This window comes from Fringilla coelebs (genome assembly GCF_963513975.1).
Source record: "Fringilla coelebs genome assembly, chromosome: 16".
In the NCBI taxonomy this organism is placed as follows: domain Eukaryota; kingdom Metazoa; phylum Chordata; class Aves; order Passeriformes; family Fringillidae; genus Fringilla; species Fringilla coelebs.
The window spans coordinates 7,457,819-7,468,392 of NC_140042.1; the positions used below are offsets into that span (position 1 = coordinate 7,457,819).

At 41.8% G+C, this 10,574-nt stretch overlaps 1 protein-coding gene across 1 annotated transcript; it reads left to right on the plus strand.

Annotated features, from left to right (window-relative positions):
• Positions 1-1,221: 1,221 nt before the first annotated feature.
• On the plus strand, positions 1,222-4,691 carry THUMPD1 (THUMP domain 1 NAT10 acetyltransferase adaptor). The gene is made up of 4 exons (XM_084216181.1): positions 1,222-1,446; positions 1,692-1,872; positions 2,189-2,437; positions 3,014-4,691. Exons 1-4 carry the CDS (start codon positions 1,231-1,233, stop codon positions 3,340-3,342), a joined length of 975 nt encoding a protein of 324 aa, XP_084072307.1. The 5' UTR covers positions 1,222-1,230; the 3' UTR covers positions 3,343-4,691.
• Positions 4,692-10,574: the final 5,883 nt, after the last annotated feature.

Sequence of the window (10,574 nt, forward strand, 5' to 3'; positions counted from 1 at the left end):
TGTTGCTACAATTCTTAACTTTCTGTTCTATCATATATTTTAAATACTTTACTAGTCCAGTCCTTAAAGATTTCAATGACACAGATTTTATTTGCCCTTTTTTTCCTAAATATACTTGTAATGCCTACAACTTTTAATTTTTGAAACTTTTGAAAGATTTTAAAATCTCTTTACTAGATGTCAGACATCAAAAGTGATTCTTGAAGCAATAGTATTCTCTTAAACTCTTACAGAGATTTTTATCCTTTAAGTAACAATAAAGATAAGATACTGATATTTTATTAAATGCTTTATTTAACACACATTTACTGTTGTGCTCTTGCCTCTCTGGGTTTCCCATTTGATTTGTATCAGTGTCTGCTTTAGCTCGTAGTGTAGCCCCTGGGACAGACAAATGATGGGAATCAGGTAAGAATGTATTCAAACCTAATCTAAGAAGGATATAGTGTAATGTCTTACTTGACATTATTGTGTAAATCTGCAATGTCTTTCTTTGTAAAAAATCCTGCAAAAAAGCAGCAAGTACTTTAATTTGTTCTCTACTTCCAGCGCAGTTTGCTTCCAATGGTGATTTTCTTATATCGGATTTGGAGCAACTGCCTTGGTCAGTTTTTTTCACAGATCAGAACCTGTAGCAATTCTTACCCTCCTAATTGTCCAAGGAGCTTTAAAGTTACAACAGGAGAGGCGGCTCTTACGGACCGGGATGCACGCAGACACCTTCCTTCAGGAACTACGCTACGGGCCACCACTGTTCTGTTAGCACATGTTCGCTATTTTTCCAAGCCTCCATTTACCTGTTCAAAGTTTCTTTTTAGCTGGTCCCTCTACGCCGTGACACCTTCGGGACTCGGACAGGCGGGGAAGTGGCCGAAGCATCTCGGCCGGTGGAGCGCACGGCTCGCTGTCGGGCGCGGCGTTGCAGAGCGGACGGAGGGCTGTCCGCCTGCTCCTCTCCCCGCGGCTCCGGAATTATTAACACAGACTCCAACTCTGGAACCGGAGCTCGGGGGACGCGAAAGCATCAAGGGCTACGAGCTTGGCCGCGGCTGAACGCGCCACCAGAGTGCTGGCCACCCCGGGTCGGCGGTTCGGTCCCGGCGGGTCGGTGCCCGCGGCTCGCTCGCCGGTGCCCGCGGCCGCCGCTCCAGGCGCGGCGCTGTGCCGGCGGGCGGGCGCGGGGCGGGCGCGGCGCTGACGCCATCGCGGCGGTGCTGGCGGAGCTGCCCGATGGCCGCGGCCGAGCCGGCGGCGCGGAAGCGGCGGCCCAAGGGGCACTTCGCGGCGGGGGCCGGCCGGGCCAAGCGGCCCCGCGGCGCCGGGCGGCAGCTGGAGGCCGGCATGCGCGGCATCCTCATCACCTGCAACATGAACGAGCGCAAGTGCGTGGGGGAGGCCTACAGCCTGCTCGGCGAGTACGGAGACCTGCTCTACGGGCCCGAGCAGGTGCGTGCGGCCGCGCTCGGGGCGGGGGAGCGGCACCCCGAGGCCTCGGCTCCCGCTGGGTGTGAGTGGAGGGAGCCGCGTGTGGAGGGAACCGCGTGTGTGCACCGCGCCCCCGAGTGCCCCGGTTCTGCGGGCGAGCCCCCTCGCAGCCCCGCTGCCGGCCCGGGCCGTGCCTGTGTGGCGGGCCCAGCGCGGGCTGGGAGCTGGGCGCTGCTGCTCGGTGCTCACTCGGTGCCTGTGTGAAGTTTTCAGATCACGAGGAGAGACTGTCTGGAAGCGACAGGGAGGAGGATGAGGATGATGTGGAGGCTGCTCTGAAGAAGGAGGTTGGCCAGATCCGTGCCTCGACGGAGCAGAAGCTGCGGCGGTTCCAGTCGGTGGAGAGTGGTGCCAACAACGTGGTCTTCATCAGAACCCAGGGCATAGGTGGGGCTTCTGCTGATGCTGAGTAATGCTCTCAAAGTAAAAGGCTACAGAGTGTGGCTTCCAAGTAACACGTGTATATCAAACAAATACCTTTCCCTTTGGCCGTGCCACTGAATTTAGTTGTTTGTGAAGAAGCTAAAGGTAGAGGAAACTGCTTTGACAAAACAATCTTTGATTTAGTTTTGGTATAGTAAAACAACTCTTTACATAAAAGGATTTGAGGCTGACAGCAGTGCAGCCGAGTTCTCAGTTTGTTATTTAGAAGGATGAGAGATACCTTCTGTTTGTTGCTCATACCCAACTGTTTTTCTTGTAGAACCTGAGAACCTGGTGCACCATATACTAAAGGATATGCACACCACTAAAAAGAAGAAAACAAGAGTCATTCTGCGCATGCTGCCCATTTCTGGAACTTGCAAGGCTTTTATGGAAGATATGAAAAAATACACAGAAACATTTTTTGAGCCTTGGTTTAAAGCCCCCAACAAGGGTACTTTTCAGATTGTTTACAAAGCTCGTAATAACAGCCATATGAGTAGGGAAGAAGTAATTAAGGAACTGGCAGGTATGTATGGTTTTCACACAAAACAGAACATGATTGCATGTACAACATGGGTCAGACTATTGAAAGAGGTTGTAATGGACATACACATTTTTTGCCTAAAACCTCTGTTGAATTCTAAAGACTTAAAAAAAGCTTAAAAAATACTTACATCAGTATTCCTTGTTGGTGTTGATGACTTAAGAGACTATAAGCAGAAGAGAGAACAATGTTGGTTATAATTTGCAGGATCAGCTATATGTGCTTTGAAATGCTATTAGGTTTTCTCTCTGGATGCTGTATTGAAATAATAATGTTATTATTTCTGTTCAATATTTGACTCATATAAAAGCTCCACCTTATTGAATATTTTATTGAATGCACAAAAATTAAGAGAGAGGAGGCAAGATCCCCCTCAGTTATAGCAAATTATTTTTGTAGTTGCTTAAAATGGTGGAACAGAGCAAGACTCTCAGAATGTACCACCAGTAGGACTGAAGTAACTGAAAAATTATCTCACTGCAATTACTGAGAAACAAGGCATGCTTATGCTGTTAAACACTTTTCCCAGCATCTTTTAAATTGCATCTTCTTTTACAGGAATTGTGGGCAGCCTCAATCCAGAAAACAAGGTTGATCTTAATAATCCACAATACACAATTGTGGTGGAAATAATAAAAACCGTCTGCTGCTTAAGTGTGGTGAGGGACTATGTCCTGTTCAGGAAATACAATCTACAGGAGGTGGTGAAGAGCAACAAAGAAGATGCACAACAAAACCCATCAAGTGTGACAGAAAAACAGAATTCAGAGGTAGCTAAAGCAGAAACTGAGGAGCAGGAGAAGAGCTCTGTAGAAGTAAAAGAAGAAAACAAGAATCAAAGTGAAATAGAATCTGAGTCCAAGGGGAATGATGCTCTGATAGTGTAGAAAATGTGATATAAGGGAAAGATAAATGTAATACAAACACATAAAAAAAGTTGCCCTAGAGTTCTGAAAGGGGTTTGTTTTGAAGTCCTGGTTTAAAATCCACGTGTGTAAGAATTTTATGCTCGTTGCAGGTGGAACTGACGTTTCAGCAGAGGTAAGGGTGCTCAAGAGTGCATCACCTTTCTGGTGAAGCTTGCTGTCCTCCTGCAGCCTTGTTCTGCATTTCCTGTGCCTGGCACACAAAGCAGGGGTCTGTGCATGTATATGTAGATGTGGCCACCCTGACATGTATGGACACTCCTTTGTTATATCTGGAGGCTACAGAAACCAAAAGGCAGCACAGAGGCAGCTCTGAGCAATTGCTGTCAGAGAGAGATCTGGAAAAGAGTTGGTTGCAGAGGGTTTTGGGAAGGAAGTGAGCTGACAGCTGCAGAACTTGGTAACATTTTTCTGTGTGAAAACAGAATGAGGTAAATCTGATAATTTCTTGGAGGGATTTATACATATATTTATATATACACACAGATATGCTGTCTTGACTTGAATGGAAAGAACTGTTATATATATATAAATACTTGAATATTATGAGATGATTTAGAGTAAAAGATTGGACTGTTATAGAACAATAGAAGTACAGTGCAGGCATTGCAGATGGTTTTATCAAAAACTACATATGTGTTTACATTAGTTGTGTATGCAGCACTTACTGGTTTGTAGTAAATGCTGTAATCACTGAATGGAATCCTTTTGAGTAATTTCCTGCAGATAGTATTTTGCTGCTCTTTCCAAAGACTCAATCCTTGAGGGATTTTATAAAGTGTTTCTCATTTTATTTTTTTTTCTTATGTCTCAAAGTTTGAATTTAAATACTGACATGAAGCTTCTTATGAAAGAAGCTCTCCATTATACCATACTAGATAAGGGGAATGAAATTTTAATTTTTGGTACAGTTTTAACTTTTTGTTATTAATTTTTTTTCAGATTGAAAGTAATGCTAGTGAGTCTTTCTGTTGTCTTATTGTTGCAGTGGACTGTCCCTGTGACTCCTAAAAACCAACCAAAACCAGTGCAGCTATAACTTGCTTTCCAACAGGATTTTGAGTATGCCTCCTGTAGAACTTTCTAGCTTTAGTATTTCATTTCTAGCATAAAAGCCTGTGTGTTGCTAATGGGAAAAGACTTATCTTGCAGAACACAATTTGTTACTTCTCTTGGTTTAATGAAAAGGATGTGTTCAAGTCTTTCATAATTTATATTTTCTTCTTCTGTCAAAATTGTTCCAGAAGTTGGAAAATGAAGAGGACTTTTATTTCCCTAGTCCTGTCTCCATTGCAGCCCATTTATTAAAACTCTGCTTTCTTATGTCCTGTGGTGTTTTCTTGAAATTTTTGAAGATTTCTGTGTGTGGATTAAAGCCATCAATGTCTGAGTCACCCAAAGGAAAGAACCATCTGAGACCAGACACAAAGGCCAGCTGTGAGTGTTTATTGGTGGCTGATGTTGGTAATCATGATTCATGACAGCCTGCTTAACTTCTAAGGACAAAATTCAGGGTAATTACTGGGATTTTTTGTTTTCTTTCCTCCTCTCTCTCACTGACCTGTCTGCCTACAGGGCTTACAGTTAACTTCTGATTTTTCACAGTTTGCTCTTATCAAACATTCATTGTTTAGACATTAATTCCCTGGCTTTTCTGCTGTGCCATCACTTTTGGTCTCAGTGGTTCCCTCATGGTGCTTCAGTGTTTCGAATTCAAACCTTCATGGACAAGCCATAAGACATTATTATGGCCTCCCTTACATGAAAAGCTGAATAATTGCTGTCACTGTCAGTGCTGAGGAAAGATGTTACAGTGCCCAAACATCAGCTGAAGAGGTGTCACATTGATGGTGGAATGTGGTGTACTTAATTTGTCCTGATGCTGACTTGAAACTAGGATTGTCCCTTGGTATGAAACCCTGGCCCTGAGATTCACTCTTCCTCTTGTGCTAGATTAAAACTCAGATTGGCTTGTTCTTAAAAGAAATTATCCTCAAGTTTCTCAAGCCAATCTCCAGCCTCAGTGTTTTCCAGTCCTGACTTGCCTTTCTTGAGGGTCACAGCTGTGTAATTAAAATATGAATTTACATGTAATTCAGTTCATTTATCATTTCAGTAGTGAAATACAGTAGAGGAGAGCTTTAAGGAACACCAGTAACTCCCACTGATTGGAAACAGCTGGTAATATCCTGTGCCCAAAAGTATCATGCTGCAAAATCCTTCCTGTATTATATTCCTCTTCAAAGAACAATCACCCTGTGGTTATGCCATCTTAAAACAGCTAATCCTGTAAACCTAAAAGGCTTAGTTTTGTGGCCTGCCTGGAAAACAACATGAAATATGAGTAACTGTTCATTGTGGCCATGGTGTTCTTACATTTAAGACTGCTCTTGGATCAAACTGTGGCGTGGCATGTACAAAAAGGGATGAAAAACGCTCTGCCAGGACTGCTGTTTGTTGGCTTGGCATGCAAGCACTGCCTGTTATGTGTGGGCACTCTGCCTCCCCAGCCCAGCTGTGTCCTGGGGCTGCCTGGTGGCTCCTGCTGCCCAGGAGCTCCCACTGCAGATCCCCAGAGCCTCCTGGCCAGCTCAGCACTCAGCTGAGGCAGCCAAGGACAAGGGCAGCAGGGAGGTCAGGGCAGTTATCCTGCCAGGCAGGCAGGCTGCCAGGGATCTGTCTAATGCCTCTGCCCAAAGGCATTGAGTTCATTTTACAGTACCCTTTTGAGCCTTTTATAGTGAAAAGCTATTCACAGTAGCCTTATTATCATCAAGTTTTAGGAATATGGAATAATTTTTATAGAATATTTGTCTTTTAGAGAGTAAATATGCCACAGCTGTCAATAGAAGTCATTCCTGCCTGCTTTTCTGTGTTTTATGGTCTTATATACCAAATCTAGACATCATAAGGCTACTTATTTTATAATTAGCAGTTTGGCTATTCTCTAATATTGCTTCTGTATATAAAAAAGGGACTAAACTGCCTCTTCTCCTACCCCCTTAGAGGTATCTCAATATTAACGAGATACAGGTGTACAAGGGTGTTAAAACAGGAGGAAATTTCCACTGGAAGTAACTCTGACAGGGTTTAGGTAGAAGGCACTTACTTGAGCACATGGCTGAAGTTCAGCCACTCAGCCCTGCTGCTTTCAGACACAGTCAGCTTTGTTTTCAGAGACTGGCACTTGAATGCAACCGAGTCCACCACAGGAGCAAGAGCATGGATTACAATAACACACCTGGCCTTTGAAGCCAGCCAGCCATAGCAGATGTCAGGTGCTGTCAGTTGTGTTGTCCCTGGGATGATGATAACACCTGAAAGTGCAATAAAATTGGAAATGTATTAGGTATTTTTCCCTTTCAGTCCTGATCCCTTCACAGCTTGTCCCGATTTGTTGACTACCAGCACCATTCAATCCAGAAATGAGAAGGTGCTAAAACAAGTCTCACACATCTGAACTTGAATAGAGATGTGCAGACTTGAAGTACAAAATAGCTCCTTGCTACAGGCACAGTGAAAGTAGGATGCATAACTTTGAGGCAGAAAACACTGGCAGCTTTGAGTCTGTCACAGTTAAACTGGTTTGACCCAAGCCACAGAAAGTGAAAGAAAAATGATGAAGGTAATTACATCAGTTGTTAGAGACTACCCCAGTCCCCCCTTTGATTGTCAAATATTCAAGCAAGGAAGTCAAATAAGAAATATAATTGTTAAATGAATTAACTTCTGATTATAGAAGGTAATAAACAATCTACAGCCCACTAGGAATTACACAATTCACCTGTTTGAATACAAGCCATGCTCAGCTGCCACCACTCTCAGATTCAAGCTCCATTTAATTTCATCTCCTTTTCCATTTTTGCCCCTAAAAAAATAAAGTCTCAACTATCCTCTGTTTCAGTAGTGCAAGCTCAGCTCCATTAAGATTAATGTAAAGGACACAGCATTTTGTGCATTTGTTTTCTGTTTTTGACCTCAGACAATAATGAACTTGGTAACTGGAAATCAAAGGAATATCCATTGCAGAGCTCGAGGGTGTGAAGGAGGTGAGATCCACCTGCAGAACCCTCCTGGCACAAGCCTGGGACTTGTGTTTATTAGCCAGTTGATAACAATTAGTTGTCCTGAAAGGCCATGTGAACAGTTTTACTACACAGCACATTTGCTGGTTTTCCAGGCTCCTGCTACCAGCAGATATGTTTATGGGCAGTGTATAGTGGGTTTACAGCACAACCAGGAAAATCTGAGATAAGTAACACTCTGCTGCTTCTTTTTTTTTTTTTTTTTTCTGGTGTTTTTATGCTCAATACAGCCTTTGCCATAGAGTTCAGCTACTGCTTATATCTTCTGAATCAAGTAGCAGCATGGTGTGAAGTGCAAGGGCTACAGAGAGGTAACAAGAAATGTGAGATGTGACCTAGCAGGGATGATCTAAACCTCTGCTGTTCCCATAACCTTGGAACAGCTTGACTGTTATGGAAATATCTCACAGTCTGAACTGACACCTCAGCCCAGGAAATCCTTGATTATACTTAATCCTGAAACTCTATGCAACCCAGCACTGGCTAGACCTGGAAGTCTGATCACCAACAATATTAAAAATCATCCTCACAAAATAATTGGCACAGAGTTACATATATTGTGGCTTTCAGTAAAAGCACTGCAGATACAAAAAATAAGGACTAATCCATTTTTCCCTCTTCTATCACTATTTTCAAAAACCTTTTCTCCCATGTACATTTAAAGTTATAGAGAACAGATTGCATTAGAAATATTTCAAAGCAGCAGAACAGCAATGTGTATCTTCCACCCTTTTTCAGAAGGCTGTACTCTTAAAACTGACAGGAATCAGGATGGAATACACAAAATGCAATACACAAAAGTCCAGGATAAAATACACAAAATACAGTACACAAAAGTCCAGGATGAGCATGTTCAGGTGAGGAGCTCAGCAGCAAAGAGCATCACTCTGTGTTGCTCAGTTTCTTCCTCTGAATGTTCCCAGAGATCATCTTTGATAGTTCTTGAACAAACCCCAACTTGTCTGCACAGAGAAAAAACAACACGACTTGGCAGTTTCATTACAAACTGTTCTCCTTTTCTGTGGCAATCCTGCAAATTTAAAAGTTTCAGGCTCTTTTTAGGATTTGGCTGGCAGACAGCACATCACTCCCAGTGCCCAGCAAAGAGAGTAAGCTTAGAGAAGCAAGGAATATCAATTGGTTGACTCAGTAATTCCTTGAGTCAGTAGTGCAGGACAAACACACCCCTGAAACTGAGCACAACCTTGGTAGCCCTGAGGAGCTTTGTGTGTTTGCTTGAGACCCTGGGCAGTGTGACAGAGCAAAGGCTCCTGCCCACACATCAAACAGAAATGCTTTGATTCACCAGTTTGTTCTTCCTTTTTTCTTGGTAAGGTTCAGGTTATCATTGCAGAACTGCAAGAACATGTTGGAAAGTCTGTCTGACCCCATGTGCAGACTGAGCAGGCTGTGCTGCAGCAGAGAGGAAACCTCCTGAACAAGCCCTTCCCTGCTGGAATGAACAATTTGTGCCACTACCAGGGCTCAGGGAAAAAAAATCTAGCCAGGTCTGTTTAAAGCCCAGCACAGACCAATACAAAAACCTAGGAACATGTTGCAGGATTATACTTTTAAATTTGCTTTACCATCAATTACTTTCAAAGTTAATAATTAGATTATTAATTAGATATATTTAAAATTTATTACTTACATGGAATATATGGATGACTTTAAAAATCTGATCACTTCAAAGTGGATTATTTTTCCATAAAGTACTCACATTTGAAATCTGAATGCCCTTAAAAGGAATCAGATGCTGAAATTGTGAGCAGATAACATTTTTCAACATTTTTTTGTTTGCACTTAAAGATCTAATCCAATTTCTTGTTATTCTGTCCAAAAATGGATTACATTTAAAATACAACATTACATTTAAAATAAACAATGTGTTTTCCTTCTGTTCTGACTGACTTAAGGAGAGAAAAATTATTCTCTCAGAACAAAGCTGTAATACAGGAAAAGGGAAGTTTAAAACCTTGCTACAGCCAGGTTTGAGCACAACCTTATTTTGTTCATTTTTCTTCTGGTAGAATCACATTAAACAAACGACTTGCTCCCATGGGGGTTCAATTTTCTACACTCACTAGAAGCCTGTGAGATTGTGTTTGGAGATAACTTTATTTTGGAACCCATTAACAAATTAGCAGCTGCTGAGCTCTGTTGCTCTGCCACAGCTGATGGAAGCTCAGTGATGGTGAATTATGAATCTTAAATCTAACACTTGACTGTGGTGGCCAAACTTGGCAAATTACCCCTTCTCTTACTGATCTTTTCAACAACAAACCCTTTTCAAACAGATAAGCCTATGTACATTTTATTTATAGATTGTGTTCATTTTTATTCTTACAGGATGACTATTTAGATCTAGATCAAGTATTAGAAAAGTTGGTTTTATAGCAACGTTCTGAAATCCTTTTAAATAACTAAACCCAAACTTATCTAAAGGCTGCTCTGTTTTTCATTAAAGCTTTATTCCAACTTCTGGTATTGCAGGGAAAGAAGAAGTTGTAGATCACTTATAAAATACTCCTGCTCAATGGTCTGGCAAAAATAACTCATGCAAAGTCACAAAAATCACAATCCAGAAAATCTGAAGGATCAAGTTCCAAACCCATTCTGGAAATGTATTAAGCATTTCAAGACATAAAACTAAATATTAACTTTCTTACTAATGCAAGTGTAGCAATTTTATGTGCCAAATGCATACAAAACCCATGTATTTATATATACTGTATATATGTATATGTGCAACATTAAGCACATACGGTTAATTTCTACAATTTACTAATTTCTCATTATGCATAACAGCATCATCTCTTAAAGGATTATTTCTCACACACTGAACATAATCTCAATTCCAATTTCATTTACCTCAGAGGGGTTTTTAAAGCAAAAGATGGGATCATATGTTCATATCTATTTCAGAATACTTCCAGCCTTGCATTGAGAATTCCACTCCTGGCTAGTGCTTGGAAGAGACAAGACACTTTCAAAAGAAAGGATACCTACACATGGTTCTCATCCTACCACCAAAAATGTGGATTTTGAACCTATCCATTAAAACTGCTAATTCCCCATCAGTAACAATGAATTTTTAGGACTTTTATT